Source organism: Amblyomma americanum, chromosome 5 (genome assembly GCF_052857255.1).
Source record: "Amblyomma americanum isolate KBUSLIRL-KWMA chromosome 5, ASM5285725v1, whole genome shotgun sequence".
In the NCBI taxonomy this organism is placed as follows: domain Eukaryota; kingdom Metazoa; phylum Arthropoda; class Arachnida; order Ixodida; family Ixodidae; genus Amblyomma; species Amblyomma americanum.
In genome coordinates this window covers 165,811,957-165,837,669 of record NC_135501.1, presented here as the reverse complement: position 1 = coordinate 165,837,669, position 25,713 = coordinate 165,811,957, and the positions used below count along the sequence as shown (strand labels likewise).

The window sequence follows — 25,713 nt, the reverse complement described above, 5'->3', positions numbered from 1 at the left end:
CAACGGAAACAACTAGCGATGAACAAGATGTACTGCAATCAAATGAATGTAGTACCTTTCATACGGGTGCACCACAGTCCATTACTGAGCAAAATGGCATGGATATGGTTATGGAAGCATCTAGCTGCAATGTCCATACATAGAGCCAGAACACATATGGTTGTGTTTAAAAATAGGCTTTTTCTGGCTTCCGAATCGAATCGGCACTAGGGCAAATTGATAGTATCTGCATGCCAAGATATGGATGCATGAAACTCAAATTCCCACGCAACCTCTGACATATTGTGATGCTTACGGGCTCACAACATTCCATACCTGTCCTTGATAGCTGTACAGCACAGGTGTCCACATCGGAAGGAGCTGTAAAAATGAAGGGCAGGAAAATGTCATTCCCATAATTAAACAATGCCTGCAGCACGCATAAAACTGCACTTACCCTTGCGAGGACTGTAGAGTTGCATTCCAACAGTGCCTCCATCAAGCTCAAAAAATGTAGGCTCACCATTTCTGCCAGCTATGAAAAAAAAAGTAAAGAAAATGTTTTCGTAAACTCACCATGAAGACTGAAAATGTGCTAGACATCCAAATATGTATGATATTTAATATGTATAAATATGCATATGTTGCAGTACAGCAACACATACGATTCACAAGCACATAGAAACCGTGCAGCCAACAGTTGCTTGGCATTGTTTCCACAATGTGCCTAGCAATGTGGAAAGTTGTCAACTGTACCACGCCGTTTGTCAAGCTCTGCATAGTGGCTTCAGAAGCATGGCTCTTCATTTACATGTCACATTTTCAACATTAATGTACACATTAATGGTGTCCAATAAGCCAAAGGTAGCAATCAATTCTTTTTGTATCCCACCTCAGTCCTTATTCATCAAAATCTGTGGTAATGTTCAGCAGTGCAACCTATGGCAAAGTTCAGTTCTCACAAAGCGTAGCTAATGGCGCATTCCAACTGGCAATCTGGACCGAGTGTTCTTGGTCTGCATTTGAATTCAGATTCTGAGTTATGATTGGACTGCGACAGATATCTTGCTTCTCGGTGCATTTGGAGAGGTGCTCCGGATCGCTGATTAGAATACGGCATAAAAGTGCGAGCTAGTAAGTGTGCTTCCAAATAAAGAGCTATTTGCTGTCAACAATTAGGATATGAAAGAATGCCTTATAAGATAGCTAAATGAAAAGGCCACCAACCATTAAAAAGAAAGTGAAGAAAACTCAATCCAATTTGTGTTCTTGGTAAAAACTGATTCTGTGATTCTTTCTGGCTATGTTGGTTTGGTTTGGTTTGGTTTATGTGGGTTTAACGTCCCAAAGCGACTCAGGCTATGAGGGATGCTGTAGTGAAGGGCTCCGAAAATTTCGACCACTTGGGGTTCTTTACCGTGCACTGACATCGCACAGTAACCGGGCCTCTAGAATTTCGCCTCCATCAGAATTTGACCGCCACGGCCAGGATTGAACCCGCGTCTTTCGGGTCAGCAGCCGAGCGCCATAACCACTGAGCCACCGCGGTGGCTTTCTGGCTATGTTGGTATCAATGAAAATGTTTAAATGTTGTTTGGCAGCAAAAGACACATTTATTGCTGAGAAAATTGGATTTAAAATATCACTTTAAAATATTTATAATTTTAAATTTAATAATTTAAAATATAATTTTCTCTTTTTTTTCTCCACCCTTTGATTCAGAGTCATAAAATCAAGACCAAAAACGGCTAAGTGATCACAGTTTTCAGGCACTTGCGCACAAAAAAACTGTCTTGCCATCACCATTTTCTGCTTGTAACAATAGTTGGTGGTGGTGACACCTGTATTTCATTTTTTCTTTTTACCTCTTCTAATTTATAAATGCTTCTTTTCAGTGAAAATAGTGCCTTTGTCTGAAATAAAGACACTGACTCTGGCTTACACAATGAAAATATACCAGGTGTTTCAGGGAAGCAGGCCATTAATTTTTAAAAATAGGGTTTTTGAGGTAAACAGATGTTTTTTGCAGCATAGTAATACCAGTGTTGGCGGACGCCAAAAACAGGCGACTCACGCTATCTAGTAAAGTGATAAACTAAATTCTGAGAGCTAACTTTTTAACTATTACCTACAGGCACCTGATTGCAATTAGAGATTTGTAGCTGGCTATTAGTAATAGCCATATCAGTTTACACAATTTTGAAAACATGATTACCCTCGCCGCTACGGCTCAACTAATTTGGGTCATTTCTCGCGCCATTTCAAAACCGTGAACTTGTGGGAGAATCATGACACTCTGTGACCCACGTATCACATGACAATCTCAGCCTCTCCTGTACTGCAGTGCTCCCCGCTCCTCGTCACTTCACTGCTCCAGTGCGAGCACGGCAGAGGATCATGTTGTACGTGTGTCATGGAGTATCGCGTTTTTATTTATGTCGTTTTGTGGCCATCCGCAAGCATGTGGTTTTTGAATGGCGCAAGAAATGGCCTAAATTATAATTAAGTCACAGCAGCGAGGGCACTCACGTTTTCAAAACTTTAAAGGTGATATGGCTATTACTAATGGCTGGCTACAGATCTCTAATTGAAATCAGGTGGCTATCAGTAACCTTTAAAAAGTGAACTATTTGAATTTAGTTAATCGTTTTACCAGTTAGCACAATTGCATTTTTTTTTTACGTCCACCAACACTGCTATTACTATGCTGCAAAAAGCTTCTCTTTACCTCAAAAACCATATCGTTAAAAATTAGTGGCCGGCTTCCGCGAAATACCTGGTACATTGTAACAGCTGTACAGATGCTGAAGCAATACGTGCGGGAGAGAAAGACCTGTGATTGTCGTTCTCTTTCACACGCACATATCACTTCGTCTTTGCAGGTGTTACAATATATACTATGTTACACTCGCATATATTTTATAATTAGAGCAAAAAATAAATAAGATTTAAAAAAAAATGACACAGCATCTTTACTTCTTGCAGTAAGAAGCACAGGTAAGCTGCTGTGCGGCAGAAAGCTCAGGGTGAGAAAATGCACAAACAGGAGAGAGCGTCTACTAGTGCAAGACAAATGTGGCGTGCACACCTGAGAGTGGCCTTCCTGCAAGCATCCGGGAGAGGGCGCAAACAAGCAGAGAGGGAGGGAGGAAGAGAGAGAGAGAAAGAGGAGCCAAACAACAAGAGACAGTCACCACTGAAGCGAAATGCACAGAAGCGAGTGGGGAGAAGAAGCTGGGAAAAGCGTGCTCAAGCTCGAAGCTGTGGTCGGACACTTGTTCTCCCAAAATCGTGTCATGCAGGCAGAGCGCTTGACAACCGTTTGGGAGCCAGGCCACCACTAACCATGACACATACAGCAGTGATGCGCAGCGCACTACCTTAATCATCAACGGCAAAAATGACAATTTAAAAGGCCAGCTCAGGTAAAGATATGCCCCATATTCTGAACTGTTGAAAAGGGCTGTAAGAGTTTTGTATGCATTATTTAGATCAGTACTTAAAAAGAACACCTCTAAGTTTTGCAAAAACAATCTCCTGTGAGATCAGCTTTACTCCCTCAAACGGTGAATGAATGGAATTCATAGTTTCCAAGGATTTTTAAATCCACAAACATTGAAAAAGAAATTGAACGCCCTTTCAGTATGTCTAATTGTTTTGATTTGTAATATTGTTGAGCCTCGTTGCAATGAAGTTGAAGGGGCACAGTGATCACTTCATTATAGCTGCAGCTTCGTTATAGCCCAAGACGACCGAGCTTCCAAGGAGAATCGTTATTCCTTCGTTACATTCATTATTTCACTATAAACTCTTTCCGTAACACCCTTCCTGCTATGACCGCAGCACATTGGCCTACAGTGTGGTTAAACAAGTGCATATTAAACAATAAACTTATCCTGCAATCACGTTTCTTGGCTGACTTTTCACTTGTGCTGAAATTCATTGCTCCTTTTGCCTGCCATCACATGTCTCAGCGAGCAGCTCTTGTGATCAAAACACATAAATTCCACAAATACTACTACCTGCCTATTACTCCTGTAAAGAAGAAGGAGCTATGATAAAATCCAATACAGCACGTTGCATACAAGCTGCTCTGAGCCTTTGGCACTGCCCAGTCACCACCAATAGTCATAAGTCGCAATGCTGGCCTCTTTGTACAAGCTTTGTAGCAATAAGGAAAATAAAAAAAAGAAAAAAAACCTGTGATGTATTTACATTCATCACACTCCTGTACTTAAAGATGTAAAATCATTTTTGTGCATGACTGCTTTCCTCAATAGAAAAATGAAGAGAATAACTGGGCTGGTTACAAGTCGGAAAAGAAAAACAACTCCCTGACTTTTCACTTATTTCTAGGCAAAAAGTCATAGCGTTGAGCTGTGCCACTTACACCGTTGCCTATAAAACTAAACACGATAAATAACTTTAAGTAAAAACCGAAGCAAGGTAAGTTGAAGTAGGCACCACCCACCTAGCTGAGCATCTCTGGCTTAACACCTCATTTGATGCCGGTATGCATGAGTTAAAAGCCTAGCCAAACCATAAATGAGCGCCAGAGATACCTGGCCACCTTCCACTGTTAACATAATGTAGCACTGTGTCCTGCCATGTTAAATACAGTGTCCGCGCTATGATCCTTTCACAACAAATTCTTTTTTCTCTGGCTGAGAGCTCATGTCCATCATGACCAAATATTTAACTCATGAATTCAAAGCAAGTTGCTCCAAATCCGCAAGCAGAGCAATCGATCATGCACTCAATTAACCACACAAACACTAATTATTGCCTGCAGAGGGAGAGACGAGCTAAAAATAAATTAAACCTGCTCTGCGCTGAGCAGCAGAATTAATAAGTGAACCGCAAAGGCACACAACGGTAGGCCATGTCCAGTTCACATAGAGCAGGAGAGCACTTGCCACTTTGGAGTGGCACACAAGTTGAAGGATGCCTGGTGTGATCTTGATCCAGAAGTCCGTCAGTGTCAGGGTACACAGCTGGCTCTGTTCGCTGCCCGGAGGGTTCAGCGACACCATGTGTTCACAATACATGGTCCACAGCTGTAATGAAAGTTAACACACAGAAGAAAATTTGTGCTACAGCATTTCTGATTAATTGTAGACACGCTTGATTCCCAGTGCCGCAGTGCGTGCAGTTCTTTCCAGGTCAACTATTTCTGAATAAATTGAGTGCTGGTTGTAGGCAAAATTGCAGAGGCTGCTACAAGGCATGCCTGTTTTGAAGGCTTACATGTAGTAAAGACAAAGAAACTTATTAAAAATTTTATATTCATGTCCAAGTCGTAAGACGTACACAGCTTTTTCAGTGCTTTGTTATGGTTTCTCACAAGAATATACACCAGTGCCTAACAACAAGATGCCTGAATTCACCACAAGAAAAGGTAGATATGTGTCTCTTCTATTTTTTTTCAGCAAATTGCTGCTTTAGAGAATTCAAGTATAAAAATCTGTTCAGTTCTGCGAATTTCTCTAAAGACGACACAAAATGTTCAATTCCATGAATTTCACCAAAAAATGCAGTTCATGCGCACAACCTTCTAAAAAAGAAACAATAAAGCAAATCTTAATTATGCTTCTACGTTGTTGAGGCACTTCTAGACCAACTGGTTGTGCCTGAGAACTTTCACCGGCTGATACAAGGCAGAAACAGGACAACCCCTGCCGATGCTGTCACAGATTGTGTGAACTATTTGCATGAAACAGCAAAAATCTGCATGTCATCTTTGCATTGTTAGCTAGAGCATGTTGGCTTAACTAGTTGTCCATGCTTTGGCTGATTCAAATGACCAATCTAAATGAGACCTAACCTCTAAGTGTCAAAATAAATACCCCCGGAACGTGCAGACCAGGCATACTACAATGATAGCACAGCTGATGTCATCAACTTTGTAAAGCGCACAGGAGTTACAAACAGCTTCATTAAAGACATTTTTCTTGTGAAAAAGTGCAGTGAATATGTGTAATACATTGCAAATGTTGGTTAGCCACCCTAACCCAACCTTCAAGGAGTAAGTGAATGATGTATGAAATAAACTGTAGTGAGTCTACCCTTGGTTCGAAAATAAACCTTTCTAAATAATAAAAGCAAAATTGACTTTTATGCCTGTTCGTAATAAAAGGCTTGATATCACGATTTATTTCACAGAATTTTTTTTCTTTTCAAGTGGTAATTGGCTACAACAGCAAAATAATACACTGTACAAACTATTCACAAAATTTTCATTGTAAGCTAAAAAACACATTCACTGAAAATGTTGAAGGCATCACATGACCAAAATCGGAATGAGCAGTTCTGCCAGATGCCAAAATGACCAGAGCATTCAGTGAGTGTCGTATACGCGATCATTACTGGCCTCTCAATGGTTGCCTATGCATGCAGTATACATTCAGCTCTTTTCACCACATCTTGCCATATGCACTAGAGGACACATGCAATGTGTCTTCCGTACATCAGGCTACAGAATAAATCCACGCAGGGAACATTCCATAAAACATCAAATCCATACTTGCCTGACAGAGAATAAATGCATGAAACAGCGATGACATGTGGAGGACAGAAGCCTGAAAGACAAAAACAGGTCATGAACCACACTGACATGAAAATTACAAAAGTATATGTTGTCTTGTTCAAAGCTAATTGTGCCATGGAATAAAATAATAACAGGCAAAGCTGAGAAAAAAACTTCTTGAGTCACGTTTCCATGTAATGGAGTTCTTCCCAACTCCTAACCCTCATCTTAACATAGATGCGCGAGCCTGTTAGATCTATTTCTCGCATTGCCAGTTCGTAAACTTAATGCAAAAAATCAAAAATAAGCTCTTGTGACATTGTGGGTTTTCAGCTTTGTTGATCACTGTGCATAGAAAAGAACTGCAGAGGGCTGCTTATATGTAATGGCAGGTACACCCAACCAGTTAATTAACAGCATCACCTCAGCGCCCAATAAGCCACCGTACACCACTCTGTGACACTGTAGAGCAGCAAAACAGCAGGCACTTTGCACGAAAGTGAGTACTCCCATCCGATTTAATTCCTTTGTCACAGTCTTCTGTATGGCTGCTTCTTCAACACACAGGTGATACTGCTAAAGAACTGGTTGCATGCACATATTGACTTCAATATGAAGAAACAACACTAGGGCAGCAGACATGAAGAATGACAAGAGAATAACTCTGCCCTTGTTCCATCTATGTGCTGTTTGTTCATGTCCAAAACTTGTTACAACGCAGCACTTGCCTTGGACTGCTCGGCAAAGCCAGCCAGGATGACTTGGATGTGGTCGGCTATGTGGCCATTGGCTTCCAGTGGGATGGGCTGGCACACCAGATTCGCAGTGTTGCCAAGCAGGGCACTGTGCATCAGGGCCCCGACCAGGAGCCACGACAGCAGCCGGATGTGGGCCACGCAGTCTATGAACTCCTTGGGCCTGCAGAGCATGTCATTCACCCTAACTGCACTCCCGAGAGCTTTGGATAGCCCCAGCAGCCACTGGGGCTGTCCCTTGTGTGAATGGTCATCATCTTCGTCAACTCGATTACGTCTACTGCACGAAACATGCTCCTCACAGCAATCTTCAGCTACCTCCCCTGTACTGGCCACAAGCGCCCTGTGCCTGTGGATCTTTACATCTTTCCTCAGCTCTCTGCTCGCCTCAACAACATTCTCGTTCATTCGCATATTTGCTCCTTTACCCAACATATATTACATGTCCAACCCAAGTATACTTCTTCTATCTCTTAATTTCAACTAAACAGTCATCAAGTTCCGTCAGTTCTCTAATCCATGCTGCTTTGCCTCTTAATGCTGCACCTATCTTTTCCTTTTAACCACTAGCTGCACAGCATTCAGACCATTTCATTCATCATCAGCTTTCAAGCTGCTGCTGCTATAATACATGCCATGATTTTCATACGACTGCACACTTTTTGCAAGGTAAAGTTGAAGTAATTAAATTTTAGATGCACCTTATTAGTTTCACTTTGTCCAGGTTCACTTTTCTTCAATGACAGGTTTAGTTACCCCGCAGCAAGGACTGCGCTTAACACCTGCACAAGCTGTGCCAGTGGAAAAGAAAGCTACGCTGGCCTCTCGAAACTCTTCATATGAAAAAAAAAAAAAAAACTGTATGCGCATGAATTGACATCTGCTCTGCTAAAAACAGCAGGCTAGTAGATTGCATCCAAAAATGAACTCATCAACAGCTTTGAGTAACTTTCACTCCACGTGAAGACGGTGTCCTCGACATAATAAGCTAACTTGATTTTGTCTCACACTGGCCTCACACCGCCTGCCTCCAAGGCACTGCTTGAACAGTCCCTTGTATTGCAGAATTCCTAACTGCAGATAGGCAATACTGAGCCTTTGGCAGCAGTGAAATCACATTCATGCCACTGTCACATTCCTATTTCCTTTTGTTGCTGTTTTCTCAAAGAAGCACTCTACATGGTCTTCACTTGGTGGGCAACATACCCTTGCTGCAGCGAAGAGGGTGGGTGGTACAGCCATGGCAGGTACTTCCCGATGGCACGGTTGTCCCTTCCATTTCCCCGAGTGATTTCCAGGGCCAGGTACTGGGCCATGCCCGCTTTCACCTGGCCTCCCAGGGTCTCCTCATTGAGACGGCTTGCCGTACCATGAAAGTTGCTCTGTGCAAAGGTCGAAGGCAGCCGTACATACATGTCACAAGGCAGTCTTGCTATGCTTGGCCATATGGCAAGTTTTTACAACATTGCAACGAATTGGTTGTTATGTAATGGTGCAAAAAATGTCAACGTGCCGCCACATCCTCAAGTGTGCTAGAATATTCAACACCAATTTTATAGAGAAAAGTATACAACAGCTGTATCTTACCAGTACTCACCAATAGGCCAGAAACATGGAGGCTAACGAAAAGGGTTCAATGCAAGTCAAGGACAACGTAGTGAGCCATTGAGAGAAAAATGATAGGTGTAACCTTAAGAGACTGGAAGCGGGCAGAGTGGGTGAGGGAACAAACACAGGTTAACCACATCGTAATCGAAATAAAGAGGAAGAAATGGGCTTGGGCAGGGCATGTAATGCGAAGGCAAGACAACCGGTGGTCCTCAAGGGTAACGGAGTGGATTCCAAGAGAAGGCAAGCGTAGCAGGGAGCAGCAGAAAGTTAGGTGGGCAGATGAGATTAAGAAGGTTTGCGGGGATACGGTGGCCGCAGCTGGCAAAGGACAGGGTTAATTGGAGAGACATGGGAGAGGCCTTTGCCCTGCACTGGGCGCAGTCAGGCCAATGATGGTGATGATGACGATGAATTGTACAGCTTTTTTGTACCTGTGTATTTACCAAGTTTGATGAAGGAACATGTCTGGCTCGTTGACAGACAGCACTGCTTCGTCTTTTGCCTTTTATGACAAAAATAATTCTAAAAAATAAGTCACAGGAGCATAATTAATGAAATGAAGAGCTTAATTATCGGTTGTACAGTGCACATAAATGCAAATGAAAGAGCATTCTAAGAACTTTCGCATGCAGCTTCAATGCCAAAAGTACAGCACTGAGAACAAGAAGAATGAAGACTTGTAGATTTCGTAGCTTTCGCTACTGTCTTCGCCCGTAAATGAGAAAGTTGAAGCTAGATGCTAGAGTGCCATCCCACAATAGTAAGCATTTCTTCAAGTGCTACAGTGAATTAAATTCAGAGTCGGCACAGTGATTTCCAAAGACAGGCATTTCAATATTGGTGCGCATTTACACTGGAGCACTAGGACAGCGAAGGCTAGCTAGTACTGCTTCTGACCACCACGAAATCAGCTTGCAGTGTAATAGTGTCAAAGTAAACTTGAATGCGTAAGCAGAGCTACTTCAACAAGTCACTGCAACTAGCTTAGTAATTTAGTGCACATAAGAACAAAGCAGAAAGCTAGGCTAGGTAGTCCGTTTACAGCTTGTAAACAAATCCTAGCACGAAAACCAGACGAAAACAGAAAGGACTCTGACAGGACCATGCAGTCTCACCTTTTCTTTATTCTTTCATCCTGTCGAACATGCAAAGATTCTGTCTCTGCACTATGAGACAAGTGACGGGTGGGGAATTCAACAATGCGGTCACTGTACTATATGCAGTCAAACAAACCAATAGAATGAGTGCATCAAGAAAACATACTCAGGTGAAAACTAACAATCTAGCAGCAACTAGCAACAGCGCCCACAACTTAATTAACAAACACAAGCACTATTTAAAATAAACTGTTATAATTTTTTTGTTTCTGACACATGCTCCTTTCATTCACACACAAGTTGAGTGAGCATGAGGCTAAGTGCTGGAAGCGGACTGGAACCAGTCCTGTATACTGCACCTTGATCCGTATAAGTGCGTGAACATCGGCCACGAACTCGAGCACCTCGTTGAGATTTTGTCGCATGCATTCACTTGCTCCCGTGTTATACTGGAAATAAAAAGGATGAAACAGAGATTTGTGTGTTGCTTTACTTCGACGTGAGCTTTACTTTACTAAACTTACAGTATTCTGGAGGTCTTGAGGAAGCAAGATGTCTTCAACAATCACATTTGGAGACAAGATTCCTCCAGTATCTTGAAGGACAAACTGAAGAAAGGAGGCACATTTTTCAAGAACAGTTGGAAAAGTCCCTAACTGCAAACAACTAGCAAGGAATGAAAAGAAATTACAGGTTTTACCTGGACAAGAACAAGCAAATTTTCATCTGGAATGGCAGACTTGAATTTGAGCGCTTGCACAAGCTCAAATATGACTGTCCGTGTAAAGACTAGCTTATCTCTTTCCTGAAAAATAGAAAACATATAAGTTGAAATATGCAAGACAAACATGGTGAGATGTTGCAGATCTATTCAACTTATCAAAAGCTCTATTATATCATTAATAAAAATGAAGATCAGCTGATAAAGAAACGGAATTTTTATTTATTTTTTTCAGAAATTCCGCACATCAGCTACAGTCAACCCCCTGGCTTGAATTCAAAGAGCAGAATATGCCTCATTACGGGTCGAACACTAGGTTGTCCAGAACCCAAGATTGCTGAGTGCTAAGCATGAAGACTGTCTAAAACCCAATACTATTATGCTCTTCACTTTTTACATTGTCGTCATCTTCTTTGCATTATCTTCTCTTACACACTGCAGCCCAGCGACACAGCCCATCTACACTTCGCAATTTTCCAGCCAGTGTGGCACTGAAAGAGTTGTTGCCACATTCGTGAGAGCAATGAGCAACTTTCATTGCATGATAAATGCGTGCCAGCAAAAATAGTGCAGAAAGTGTGCCCATACAGGCACTGTGCTCACCCTCGACATGTTGCGGTTGCACAGGTGGCACAGTTCCAACAGCTGCTGGTACTGGATAAGAGAATGTTGGATGGCATAACTTAAGATCTTTGAGAATGGGTCCAGGATAGACTGAAAAAGGAGGGAGACAAATGTTGCCGCTACTACCATCTTCCGTAATCGATGCTCGCCAGTGATTTTCATCTATCAGGCAAATCGCAAGCGTGATGAAAGACTGAAGAAGCCAAGATTGGGCGCTCAATGGAATGACGTGGTACCGGTGCCCCTTTTGTATTTCGCACCTTGCAGGTGTTGACGGTTGGCACGCGCAGCACGCAGAGCAGCAGCCGCAGCAGGGGCTCCAGGGGGGTGCCCAGGGGGGCTGCGCCAGGGGGCGCACTGCCGCCGCCGCCGACCGCGGATGGGGGCACGGCGGGCGGGAGGGACAGCAGCAGCTTTCTAAGCAGAGCGTCCAGCTGTGGCAAGAAAGCGGTCCACAGGAGCGCGTTGCCCTCGGGAGCCAGGCACTCCAAGTAAGTGGCCACATTGCCCAGCACCTGCGCCACATATGCCATGTCACACGCCCGTGCAGCGAGTTCACACACGGCTATAGAGCTCTGCACAGAGAACGCCAGAACTCGACATTCCCCTGTGCCCAGCTCTTCAAGGCCTACTGATGAAAGAGAATGCAAAAAAAAAAAAGAACTTGAGGAGCATTGTTGTAAGGTAAATTGAGTTTCAGCATCACTTGCATGCGTACAAGAAATGTGGAAGGCAGGATGTGACGAGAGGATGTGGTCAGGTCACAGAGATGACCCAAACTCCATTGTGACCCACTAGTCATGTCAATGATAAAGGATCATGTGATCTTGCTATATGATAATGTGATTTCATGCGGATGACAGTTATGAGATCTAAAGGGGGGTGTCTGAATGTAACAACAGACTCTGTAAAAGTGCCAAGTGTACCCGTTAGGGAAATGTGGTCAGTAATTTGCTCAACAAGTATGCTAATTTCCTGTATGCACCCTATTACAAACCTGTGGCAATGAAAGGCTTACCAGTTGGATGCAAAGATAAATTCACAGCAAACATGTGTGAAGCAGTTTTACTGGCATTGCAGTACCAGTGGCACTTGGTGAAAATGCTAGAGCTGTCTGTGTGAAAAGCCTCCATCGATGCTCCAGGAGGGCCAGCCACGAGACACCTCTGCATCCCCGCGCTCCCCGTGCTAGGAGGTGGCCCACTAAAGCACCACCCACCATCACTCTCCAGAAAAATTCTGTCACATATGTGAAGCCTCAGCTTAGAGTAAAAGCATTCATTACAGTAAAAGCATCAAAGTGATCATCAAGAATAAACACGAACTGATAAAATTTCTCGCATCAGGTTTCTCGATCATCCTTTCAATATTTTTTTTTGCCTTTGTTACTGAAAGTGGACACTTCCCAAGTTACCTAGGTGCATTTTATGTCTCTGAAGAGAGTTGTCACATGTGAGACTATACAGTACTAAGCAGTATACAAAGTCCACCTATTGATCATTTCCCGTTCATTCTCATAAAGAGCCCTTCCGATGCAATAATAGTCATTCTGGCTAGTAGACTCTCAAGCTAAGCCAAGAGAACCCTCATGCCATTCAATAAAAAGCATCAAAGAAGAGCATAATGGTATACATAAGCAAGACCAATGTCAGCCTTAGTCATAAGCAGAGTGGCGTTTCTGCTGACCAAAGAGCGCCAAGGTTTAAAAAAAAAAAAGAGCATAAAAAGCCACGTATCTCAATAAGCCTTCAACTTGAATCATCTACAAACCAATCTGTCTTAAGCAGGAAACAAGTGAAACAAACGTGGTATGTAGTGTTTCATTTCAAGCTAGGTAAGTTCAAAAGCCTTGGGCTTCTGGCAACGTCTCTGACACGCTGGTCATTCACTCTGTGAACAGCAAAATTTCATGTTAACAGTCATTAATCTCTGGTTGTGAAAAACTCAGCATTAACACACTGCGCGACACACTATCTGTGAAGATGCCACCAACCTGCAACAGCTGCTCTCCTGCCACATGCTTGCGTTCAGTGAGCTCCTGAAACAAAACGGAGTGGTCCGTATGTGACATCTCACCATGCACCGAGACTCACCATGCACCATGCACTGACATGCTGTACCAATAAATGCTTTCTTTATCCTCCAAGAGTGCTGCTGATGTTCAATAACTACCACACTACAGTGATTCCTGAAACTGGCAAAGTCACTGGGATAGCGAAAAAAAAACTGCAGAAGTCAAAACATTCAGCAAAGGGTACTGCACATACAGACAAGGATGAGAAGGTTAACACATCAAGTGCAGAAGAAGGCAGATTTTTGAATTGCGCGTGGTCGTAGATGCGGCATTTCTGAGGGTATGAAACGTGTTTTTTTCTGTTGAATAAATCTGTCGCGAGTTCTGCGCTTGTTGTGTTAACCTTCTCGTCCTTCTCTGTGTGTGCGCAGTACAGCTTTGTTGAAACATCTGACTGACTTACCCAAAAAAACTCTCTTAAAAAGTGAAAACATGCTAAGCGAAACATTTATTTTGGCTGCATTCATGAGCTAACAACCTCTGGCGTATACGAGCCAAAAATTTTGCATCCCACTCCTTCCTGCACTTGTGCTATTGTTTCTGCAAGGATAGCTTGCATGTGGCATTTCAAATTTGCTCTTCACAGCCTGCATTCCGCATATTTTTTAAACAAAGCTCACTTTTCATTTTAACCTGAATCAATGCAGCAATTCTACTGGAGGTACAAAGTAAAAAAGATAATGTACCAACGAGTGGCTGCTCAGAGAAACGGGGTAGGCTAACTAGAATCCAGGTACGTTTTAGATGTATACTATTAGTAGTACAAAAGTCTCCAGGGCTCGTGGATGGCAACCAAACTGCATATCATATCAGCCAATTGGTCTAGAGCACAAATATGGAGGCAAACGGAGACCATCTGTCTGTTCTCATGTGTGGCAGTGAAATCAGATGATTGACAGCACACGTGTACGCCATATCTATGTGTTTACGACTGCATCTGGCATGCCCTGAAAACTGTCTCTGAAAGTGCATTTGTCAAGCAACAATAACTCACCTCGAAAAGTATCATCAAAGGCTGCATCTGGTTGAGCTCGTTAAAATCAGCCAGGGCAGCAGCCATTACCTTGAAGAAATCTGCGTCTGTGCGACAAGATATGACAGAGTTTTTGTTTTATCAATACAGACTACACGGAGCAAGATGTGATCTATTCATCTGTATGGTGCTTCAAAGACACTGTGAGCATAAAGAGGAGCACTGGGCTAGTTGGTTTTGCATTTCACTAAAACTAAACAACAATGAAGACATAATAGAAACACCACACAAACACAACGCTGCATTCTTGTGAAGTGTTTCTCGCATCTACATACTTGCACTGCCGTTCTTTGCAATGTGGACATAAAACATAGGTCAAGTCTACCGAGTTAAAAAACACCAACAGGAGCTGACCAAAACATATTTGCAACCAACAGGAATCCAACTGTTTCCAGCAGTGTTTTGGCCAGTTCCAATTGGTCTTTTCTGACTGGGTATTTAGACTGATGCAACGTGTAATAAGTATAAGAGGTCTGTTGCTGCTTATGTAAACACCAACTAAAGAAAATTATGTAAACATCAACTAAAGTTGTATCACCAGAATTTTCTGCACAATGGAAAGCACTGCAGTAATTCACACAAAAAAGGCTGGCTGACACTGGTAGATACTGGGTAAGAGAAAAGACTCACCATAACGGGAACCAAAACGTATTTCCAAGTGCTTTAGTTATATTTACCAAAAATAGGACTCGCAAAGTTCCAACACAGGCTAAGATGGCATTAAGAGCACTGTATAAGTTTGTAGGTACAAATCCAACAGTATGTACTGCTCTTTTCAAATACTGGTTTTTGTAATGGTGTCATCACTTAGTCTTGATGTCCAAGTCTGTTTAGCATATCAAACAATCTATACATGAGAAAAAAGACACATCCCAAAAAGAAGCTTAACTACGTATATACAAGATTCAACAGAGCCAAAAGAAGCAAAATTTTGCAACCAAAATGAAACAGTTAAACCCCAGTTTTAATGCATCTAACATGTTTATCAGCAGCTGCTCCAGGAAGGATCTTACAATGAACCCAATAATCAGTCCAGAATTCATACTTTGTAGCTTCGAGAAGATAATCTTGTGTATGCCTATCGGGAAGCTATTGGAAATTGTCAAACAGTGTTCAGTGTATACAAGGAAGCCTCAAGCATTCAAATAAGCTCAGGGTTCTGCACACTTAGCGCTCACAATCCTAGAAAATGTTTATTTCACATGAAAGTGTTCTATTGCCAACTAAAAAAACTTGCATCAGAATTTAATTTTTCATTTTCAATGCCAGTTCCAAGTACACTAAAGTCCATGCTTGATATTCATATTTTAGGCTGCTAAGTTGTCAGCTTTTGATGGAATGGCTTTACTGTGCTATTATGCATTTCATTTTATTGACCTGCTGCGGTCTCCTCGTACATCCACACTCACATAATGTCTGAAAAAAAAAAAAACGACGTAAAGGCCTGAAAACGCACTTTCTCCATCATCAAACACTGGTTAGGAAACAAGCACAAGACAGTGGCACACTCACCAAAGTTACCCAAGAATATCTGCTGAAAGATGCCATTGGTGGAGAGTTGGTGCAAGGTGCACCTAATGAACTGGCGTGCGACGCTCTTGCAACCGCCCGGCAGGTGAACGTTGCTGTGTGATAGGCAGTGACATGGGTGCTGACTATATGCATGTGCAAGCTGTCTGCAGAGGCAAAAGCTAGCCGAGTGCGCGGGGCTATGCAATGCCCCGCGGTTGCCAAAAAGAAGAAGAAAAAATGCAGCAGCTTTGAAGCTGTGCGACTCAAGGTAAGAAGCACAGCCAACCTGATGCATTCTGACAACGAATCTTTAAGCTACTACAAAACTGAATAGCTGGTGCCATATTGCAGACACCATTACAAACTATGCAAGAATTCTAAACTGACACAAAAATGAGCCTACCAGTAAGAACAGGCTGGCTTCTATGAAAGGCTGATGTGGTTAAAACAGTAACTGCTGATGCCCACCACCAGAAAAACATGCAAGGGGCATTCATGTGCGCTAAAAAGTGAAAAAAAGAAAGAAAAAAGCAGCTGCTTGTTTCTACCCAGTTCGGTAGGAAAAACAAAAACACCAAGAACACCGTCATCAGCACTGTGTCCGACTTGTACTCAAAAATACAAAAATGCCAGACTGCCTTAAAAGTACAGATCTTAAAAAAGCAACCATTCTCATGAAAAAAACAGGCTGAAAATAAAACAAAAACTGACAGAAGGTCAGAAAAAATGCCCCACTTGTTTAATTTTGACATGCAGCAAAAGTGTAGTTTTTCTGTTCTAAAAGCATCTCAAAAGTGAGCAACGATGCCACAGAGATTTGGAAGAACAGTACAGTTAGAGAAAAACTGGGTAAAAATATCTGTTAAGAAAAATTAAACCATTGATACTCAAAAGGTTTTCTAAGAAGTGGTATAAAAGCCTGCCAAGAACATACATAAACAAATATAGTTCTATCATTCTGGTGATTGTGATAAAATAACGTCAACATGCAAGGTAGCAGTCCAAGAGAAGAGGCATTGTTTAAGCCACAGGCAAAGCAATTACTAAGAGGTGGCGTTGCTGAGCCACGTGAGAAATATGTGGGACAAAAGCTCGTGCACGCGGTCCCTCAGCCAGCTTTACTCACCTCTCATGCTGCCATGGGTAGTAAACCTGCGAAGCAACCCTGGAGGAGAAGAATAAAAAAACATGCATATTATCCCACAAGGCACTACTGATGAATTAAGGAACCTATTGTCATATAGTTATGCGTTTATGATACAGTATTTATTCAAATATTATGCAATTGCTTTTAGCTGTTAACAGACATGAAAAATTGGTCCTCACATAATAATTGAATCAATATCATTTAATAATTTTGTACTTCTTTTCCTGCTCCAAACTGGCAAAAGTGACTCTCATCTTACATTCATGGCAAGCTAAATTAGCATACATGCTGTGATTTGTGTGTGATGTAAGACTAGAATGTGACCACTGAGGGACCAGTAATGCACTGAGATTGCCTCTAAATGGGCAGTGTCTCTAAAACGAGAACAAGACATTTAGAAAAACGTATTCCGTCACCTGTTTTTACAAGTCTTACAATATTGGAGATCATTAGGAGAGGCCTTCAGTTGGCCAGCAGCAGATTTATCAGAGTTGATAACTACAAATGAAGTTAACCAAATATATCTCTGTTGATTTAAAGTGATTTTTTTTGCCTTGCGATTAGGAGTGCATGTCTGTACGTATCAATGGTTTGGAGCAAGATCAAAACTTCTGCTGGCAGATCTGATAAGGAAGTTGCTTTAAACACGCCGAGCACAAAAAACAATCTTGGACTGAATTTAATAGGCAGCATGCACACATGGAGTAAAAAAAGAAAACCATTTCAAACCCCTAATATATTTTGAATGACAACGGTACAAGAAACTGACAAACAGTAAGAGCAAGCTAGGAGACCCACAGGATGAGTGCCAGCTTCCAACAATGTTATCAGAAATGAAAAAAACCCCATCTCCCACATTGACACACAAATGTGCAGAACAACATATTTCACTCTGTTGAGCCTGCAAAATAAAAAAAGAACATTCCCAACACCCTAATCTCAGGCTTTAAGGATGACTCACACTGCAATAACACAGAAGGATTAAGCACACTGTTCAGAAGGTTTTTAATAAATTTTCCATGTTTTGCATGCTCAACAACATGAAAATACATTTTGTTGCTTTGTATGTTTGTTATGGTGTGTGTGTGTGTGTGCGTGTGTGTGTGTGTGTGTGCATGTGTGTGTGTATGTCTCTCTCTTTCGTTTTTAGAAAAATTTACCACTGGCTTCGCGTGTGTTTGTTGCTTTGAGCCGCACATTCCTGTTCAAATTCCTGTGGATTCAAATTCCTGCTTTTTAAGCAAATTCGCTCTTGCACTGTGTCTGCAAACATTACTCAATTGCACATGCACAGGGCATGACATTATTCGTGGCACATTCGAAACTACTTTTGACCTCGCACATAGGTCGACTTTACGTGTCCGTGTATAGGGCGACATCGATTAAAGTCAACCTTCCACATTTGAAAGGTCATTTTTCAAAAAAAAACAAACAAAAAACGAAATAATCAGCAATATAGAGATGTAGTTCTCTTCTGCTCTTGCGGTTAATGGATTTTTTTCACTGCTTGCTTTTGAGATCCACATGTACCGGCTAGCTAAAGCCATTTTGTTTCCCCAACGAAATCTGCCACAGCTAGTAACCTGTACTCAGGAGCTCAAACAAATGGGAGGGGACTAAGGGGCTGGAGGGGGGGAGGGGGGGGTACGCACTTGGCGACCAGTCGCAGAATCTCTGGGAGCAAAGGTGCGGCCAGTGCAGGCTGCCGGTGCACAAAGGTGGCCAGCAGCACAATGCAGAGGCCCAGCTCTTCATCACTGTAGTGCTCCAGGGCAAGGGCGCACTCGGGGCAGCGTTCGGGGACGGCCTCCTCGACTGCTGCCCGTCCCCCGCTGCCCCCGCCACTGCTCCCCGGGCGTCGCTTGCTCGGTGTCGGGCCGCCACTGCTCGGCTCGGACTTGCGTGCCCGCCTGCGCAACATGTGCACGTGTGATGACTGTGGGGCAGTGATCTCGCGGCCTCATGACTACTATTTGGTCAATATTCAAGGATGGCACTTGCTTCCACATGCTTTCACAAACTGTGCATCAATACTTATTTATTTCGGATAAATTAAATATGTAGCAGTGTGCCTCATCATCAAAGGAGCTACCTCTACTCTGCTTTTCAGAAATTTTGAATTGACTTGGTCATACATGATGTGCTCATCGAAGAGCTGCTATGGTGGCAGAATAGGCATAATCTAAAATTGACACGTTTACCCAAGCAAGCCAGTGCTATTATTTCATTGCAGCTAGCCCTTCACGTGCACATTGATTAGCTTGTAAACAGCAACCAGATGAACTTGGCTGATATATGCTTACCAAAACTAAACAAAGAGCCTGCAATCAAGGAAAATGAGTAGCCCATAAATTAGCTCCAATAAGTTAACTCTGAAAAGGAACCTGTCCAGTTCATATGCCGGAAAAATATGTTATAAAAAATTGGAGGGGACGCTTAAGCTTTGCCTTAAGGGTATGGTTCAACAGCATTACCATATATTCGGGACTGGTAATTCTCAACTTCACATTCACAGGTCGCTGGGAGTATGTGACCTAAGTGGCACTCAGGTTGCCAGCGAAGCCAGTTGCTCCAGCCATTTTGGATGTGAAGCTTCAAAAGGTCGCCAAAGTTGACACTGGACAATTTTTTCTGTCAGGGGGTACCAATGTTTTCGCGCTAAGAATACTGAGCCATGTCTTATTGAAACATTGTGGCTACCAAGATAAAAATTTGATCCCATAAAGCATCCATGTGCTACTGTGTTCCCTTTCATTGTAAACAGACTTGCATGTGTCGCAACTCTTTGAACACTGTTGCTAGCATGACTGGCTAGCATGACTGTACTATGAGTCAGAAGTAAAAAGAAGTAACAACCATCTGTATTCCTTTTCTTGATATTCCAAAAGGCGTGCAAAAACACAGAACCACCCTTAGATAAGTCTCTTTTTTCTAAAAACATCAGCACCATGGAAAGGCTCTCCAAGCAACTTGATACCCTCTTCATAACTTCATTAGGAGTCAAGGTATAGCATAAAATCTTGCATATATAACGGACCCGCATATAATACGAGGCGTAATTTTGGTACAGCAAAAACGGAAAAAAAAAGTTTTAATCCGCATATAATGCGAGTAAGGAAGGGCAGTCGGCTTGAAGGCGTTCCGGAAGTCGCAGAAGCCAAACGCCGTTGATTATTTGTGTGTGCCAGTACGCCAGATACGACGCGTGTAGAGTGACCAGCAGGCATGTACTGTATGGAGGCGCCGTGCTCACGTCCACTTGCCTCCTGCACCGCGAGTATGCGCAGACCAGTTCCGGCATATGAGCTGGTACACATGCTTCGAAAGTATCCGTCGGAGCTTCAGTGATCGTCATCACCGGGTGTGCTGTTTTCTGAGAGGCCCTTGTCAGAGATATCTTTCCATAGAAACACATCTTCGGTGCAGTCAAGTGCGTTAGATATCCCGCATTTCCTGAAATAACAACCGGCAAGCTCACTGGGAATGCTGGCCCCAGCGTCCGTGGTTGGAGAGGCCCGTGTCCGGCGGCAGTAACTGCAGGCTCTCCCTACCTCATACAGACAATGTAGCAGCGCTTGACGATGTGCCGATGCTTTCGGCAGCTACGATTACTTTCGTGGTCCGGATGTCATGCGAGGCGCAATCGTCCTTGGCATCGCTATGTCAGGTCAGCATAGTGAAGTGGCGTTGAAATCGAAACTACAGACCTCCGCCACCGCTGGAAGCGTGATGGTGATGGCACTCGATAATAACGAAACTGAAACTGCGGATTTTGAGCGAAGATTGTTTAGATCCGCATATAATATGAGGTGGAAATTTGACATGCTAAAATTTGGAAAAAAAACCTCGTATTATACACAGGTTCTTACAGTAAGGTCAAGCCAACCTTGTATTGACAAGTGCTGACACTAGCTCTGGTAGTCTATGATTTTGCAAGTGAGATAAAAACCAATGAAAAAGAAGCGAATTAAAACAAATGTCAGAAAATTGTAATGACAGCCACCACTCATTCAATGCTGCCCCATACTGGTGCAGTGAAAAGAAAAAAACAAGCCTGCGTACCTGGCAGCCCCTCCTCGAGCGTCAAGGGTGCGCTGAATCTCGACTGTACTCAGGCCTGACTTGCGTTGCTTGCGGGGACGGTAGTGAAGCCTTGTGCGGGCTTCGTCACTTGCTCCTGTCCCACATCGCAAGTAGACAAACAACCACAGTTAGACAGAGTGCCACTCATGCATCATACAATTTATGCACATTCAATGCTTGCAAGAGCACTTCAGGGTAATTGAGGCAATTTGTACATCACAAAAAATGTTGCCGTAGTGCTCATTTCAAACTCGGAGCATGCCTCCTAGTGTACCTTTCATACGCAGGATGTGCAAGGCAAGAAAAAAAATTAAGAAATGGACACACATCACTGCACTATGTATGCGTTTTATACTCCTTGTCCTGTCTTGTGCACTGCCTTGTTCACTGTACATACCAATTCACTCTACTCCCCACCCTTCTGAATCTTGAATCCTAACCTTTTTCGGGATGTGGTGTGGTGTCCTCATCGTCCTTGACCTCGAGGCTGTTGGAGCCGTGGGTGAGGAAGGCAGTCTCCACCCTTCCGGCAGCGCTCAGCACCTTGTCCAGGATGACGTCCTTCACAAGCATGTCGATGAGGCCTCCGCTGATCGAGTGCTCCTGAGGACGCAGCCGCTCCTTCGAGGCAGCGTCTGCTGCGGCCGCGTCGGTGCCGCCCTTGCTGCCTTTGCTGCCCTCTTCCGACGGAGTGGCAACAGCACTTGCCGCTGGTGCTGGCGGTGGCCGCTGTGGTGAATTCCCGGAGGGGTGGGCTTTCTCGACCACTGGAGAGTCCTTCCGAGCTGTCTGCGGCTAGGAGGTGACAGATATGCTCAGAAACTTTTGCAAGGATACAATAACGGCAGCAAACAAGAACTTTGCACATAACATCACTTCAGCAGTTTGTGTGCAGGAGTTCTTCAAAAACATAGACGACGTTAAACCAACTCATAAGATTCAAACATGATAGCATCGCAGGTCCCTCCCGTGCAAGTACTCCTCTTTCAAAGATTCACAGATCACGGGGAATCCTCATACCACTACCGACGCAGTGGTTAAGCAATGCACCACTGCCCCGGCAGGTGGCAGTTTCAAAAACGGCCATTGATGATAACTTGTGAGACACAGGTTGCTCTTCCTGAGCTCTAGTAAGGCTTATTTTTGCACAGATAGTTCTTCGGGAGGCTGTCTCTCAACCAATGAGCTGATGCGCAGTGCCAAGGTGGGCAAGTGACAACTATACACTGAATTTATTTTGATTCATTTCACTGCCATCTCTAATGTTGGGAAGGTTACCCGCAACACGGTGGGCCGGTTGCCACCAGCTTTTTTGTGACACAGACGACTGGACAGACGCCAGAATCACATTGATAGCCTGAATTTTTTTTAGATTAATTTCTGTTGCACATTAAATGCAATTTTTTAGCATTACATACTTGACTTTGATTCTAAATCTGATGTTTATTTGCTCCTATTCCGCACTATTTAATTTGAAATCAAACTAGACTAAGAACATACTACTGCGACTCCACTAATAAAGAGATATTTCCTCTTCTTTGCATCATGGTAGTACAGACTATTGGGCATAAATTCGCATCTGTGTTCACAAAAAAACAAACAGCAATGTTCTTTCACAATACCTGCTTCAGAAGCCCCCTTACCTCCACAGCTTGGACGTCAGGAAAAGTGAAAATGTGCTCGGAGCTGGCAAGCTGCACTCGTGCCAGGAGGTCAGGATCGCTGCGCTTTGCAACGAGGTTCGTGTCGGTGCTTTGGGATCGCGCTTTGAGTCGGCGAGCAGGCGATCCAGGGCTGCTCCGTGTGTCCAGCGGCTGCCTTGAAGGCATTGGCCCCACGGGCAGCAGCCTCTCTAGTGACGGAATCTCAATGGGTCCAAGAGGTGGAGGTCCGAGGAGTGACCCGCTGAAGTGGGTGCCTGGCCGTGTCTGCATGCCCCCGCCTCGGCTGGCCTCCAGGAGGAAGACGTCGGCTTGTCTTGGCTCGTGTCGAAAGCGGAAATCGGCTCCGGGACCGAGGCTGCCCATTGAAAGCTGCTTGGGCATGAACGGCTTGGGACCCTTGGGCTGTGGGCCAATGGGCAGCAGGCGCTCAGGGGTTGGCCGCACCTGTGTGGTTACCATTCCTTAAAATTTAATGCCCTAATAACACTGCAGATGCCTGTGGCACAAGAGCTTGGCCAAGGATAGAATGATGTGGGATACTGGGCATCACAAGTGACGTGGTTTGGTGTCTGTCAGCAACATGCAGCGAGTTGCAATGTGACAAAGCAGTTAAAATTTTGAAAGAAAAATAACAATGCAAAGGTATGGGCATGTTGAAAGATACCGCATTCATTACTATTCCAGTGTGAGTCGCAGCACTGACGTTCCTGCATTCTACCAACCCAGTGCATTCCATTACTTGCACTGAGTTTATACTTTGGGCTCATGCCCACTGGTCATTTACCCTGCAGCTTCCTTCGAATTACACCTATTAACTGCTTATAATAATGCTGTAGAAGTTAGTAAAAAAAGATTTTAGTTGCACTAATGCACAAAATGCTGTGAATTTCACTAGACAGGTGGCATTGCTGCTGTGACTGCCAACAAGTCAAACAATCCAGAGTACACAAACCAAACCCAAACCATAACAGAATGGCAAGAAGCTCAAACAAACAAAAAGCTGGCAAGGCCAGTGGTCACCCTCAGTGACATGACCTAGGGCACCACAACAACTCTCAGCAAATATTAGTGCGAGTAAAAGACACTTAAGTAGAATGTGGCATGCTTATTCTCAGTGATTCAGATCGTTCCGTGTTTGTATGCCACTGTAATATAAAGTGTACCAGCTTTCAGTCTGTAGACCGAGAATGAACCAAACTTTACAAAACAGGAAATTCAAATACAACTGCCAAGCAGCTCTGTGTTTACCATGAGTGGCTCCAGCACAATGGGACCATGCTGCCGTTGCACACTGCAGGCTGGTGGCAGCGGCCTCGGCACTGTCACCTGACTGCTCTCTGACCTGGTCCTGTGAACGGTTTCCCTCGGCACGGCACTCCGCAGTTTGGCGGTCAGCATGTCAAGGGACCGTTGGCCAGTCGCTGGTTCCTTGACATACACGCCCGGTGGCTTCGGCTGTGGAGTTGGCTCAGAAGATGCCTTCTTGGGGCTTGTCGTTGTTTGTGGTGGCTTCGAGTCTTCTGTGACCTTACTGGCTCCTGTGTCAGCTACTACCTCTTTCAAGACTTTCTTTGGAGACTTTGCAGCTGTAGGGGGGGTGACCTCTGCTGGGGTAGTGTCCTTGGGAGGGCTGGGTTTTGGTGACCCTGCCTTGACTCTCAGGGAGCCAAGGTCGACAGCCCCCATGCGGTGGATGCGAGGCTTGGGGGATTTGCTGGGGCTCAACGACGGAGAGCCTGTCTGGTCTCCGTCGTCGATGTCAGTCGTGGACTTAGAGGTGAGTAGGGCACGCTCTTTGGGAACCATCGTCATTGGCTTCGCATCTAGAGACACTACGCTCTTGCGAGTAGACGCAAACGCAGCCGCCGCGTCCGAGGTGGCTCTCGCTTCGAAGACCTTCTTCACAGCTGCAACCTTGCCCTTAATGTCACTCGGATGCACATCAGGTAGGCGAATCTCCGGCCTTGGTTGGGGAGATCCACACTTGCCAACACCCGTAGCCGTGGCAGTTTTCTGGTCTGGCGGGACACCGGAAGAGTTCTGCCATTTGGAAGGGCTCTGCGATGCCTCTCTGCACCCGTTATCGACAGCCTTTGACTCTGCATTTGATTCTTTTTGTTCGGGAACTGCCGATTGTGCGGATTTCACGGTGGGTTTCTCCATGGGCTCTGCTACTGATTTCTCAATGTGGGCCAGTGAACTGTCCTGTCCGTCCACAGTCGATGGCACAGAGGAAGCGGGTTGTGCATCAACAGGAGTGCTGCCTACGAGCACTGGTTCTTCCGCCAGCTGCCATGATGGATCAACAACTCTGATTGATTCCTGTCCAGGCAGGACATCTTTGACCACTCTGACTCTTGCCTGCTCGGTCAACTCGGCCATTGGCACAGAGGGGGCCAAGGCCTCGAGCTCTCCTCCGAACTCTGCCATGTCCGAACTCTCCGACTTGGGACTCTCGGGGATGGCCTCTAGCTCTGGCTCTGCTTCATCCTCGTCTCCAGAGCAGCTGAAGTCTGCTATTTTGAGGGCCTTCCATTGCGCTCGGTCTGTAGTTTCTTTGCCAGAACGCAGCACCTCACGTGTAGGTTCACTTGTGTCGTGTGTGTCTCGCACCAAGGGCTTGTGGTAGCTGGCCTTAGTCTCCGCTGTGGTGCCAGCCCCGAATGCAAACCGGATTTCATCTCCAGCAAGGCCAAGGTCAAGGGGAGTGCTTCCATCATGCTCTTGGATATTTTCGAGGTCAACAGAAGCTGTGCTCAAGTCTGTATGAAAAAAAAAAGTATGAGACTGTGAATTGTCTTCCAGGAAATTTAAGGCTCAATGAGCAAATTCATGACTGCCTTTCACTTTGTTTTGATAAAGTCCACAAGTGTCTTTCTTTTTTCTT

At 44.2% G+C, this 25,713-nt stretch overlaps 1 protein-coding gene across 2 annotated transcripts in view; it reads right to left on the bottom strand.

Annotated features, from left to right (window-relative positions):
• unc79 (UNC-79 domain-containing protein) overlaps window positions 1-25,713 on the bottom strand; it is a 75,592-nt gene that overhangs the window by 4,138 nt on the left and 45,741 nt on the right. Inside the window, exons 38-58 of one of the 2 annotated variants that reach the window (XM_077665693.1) lie at window positions 24,075-25,588; window positions 22,806-23,270; window positions 21,603-21,957; window positions 21,142-21,256; window positions 18,732-18,989; window positions 17,059-17,097; window positions 15,933-16,045; window positions 14,382-14,467; window positions 13,307-13,351; window positions 11,574-11,828; window positions 11,293-11,403; window positions 10,669-10,773; window positions 10,493-10,576; window positions 10,328-10,417; window positions 8,467-8,642; window positions 7,234-7,423; window positions 6,507-6,557; window positions 4,892-5,036; window positions 3,068-3,078; window positions 437-514; window positions 316-360 (exon numbers count right to left, since the gene is read on the bottom strand). In XM_077665693.1, coding sequence (XP_077521819.1) covers window positions 316-360; window positions 437-514; window positions 3,068-3,078; window positions 4,892-5,036; window positions 6,507-6,557; window positions 7,234-7,423; window positions 8,467-8,642; window positions 10,328-10,417; window positions 10,493-10,576; window positions 10,669-10,773; window positions 11,293-11,403; window positions 11,574-11,828; window positions 13,307-13,351; window positions 14,382-14,467; window positions 15,933-16,045; window positions 17,059-17,097; window positions 18,732-18,989; window positions 21,142-21,256; window positions 21,603-21,957; window positions 22,806-23,270; window positions 24,075-25,588 — 4,331 coding nt within the window. Of the gene's footprint in view, window positions 1-315; window positions 361-436; window positions 515-3,067; window positions 3,079-4,874; window positions 5,037-6,506; window positions 6,558-7,233; window positions 7,424-8,466; window positions 8,643-10,327; window positions 10,418-10,492; window positions 10,577-10,668; window positions 10,774-11,292; window positions 11,404-11,573; window positions 11,829-13,306; window positions 13,352-14,381; window positions 14,468-15,932; window positions 16,046-17,058; window positions 17,098-18,731; window positions 18,990-21,141; window positions 21,257-21,602; window positions 21,958-22,805; window positions 23,271-24,074; window positions 25,589-25,713 lie in introns of both variants that reach the window. The other variant, XM_077665695.1, reaches the window with a different exon arrangement.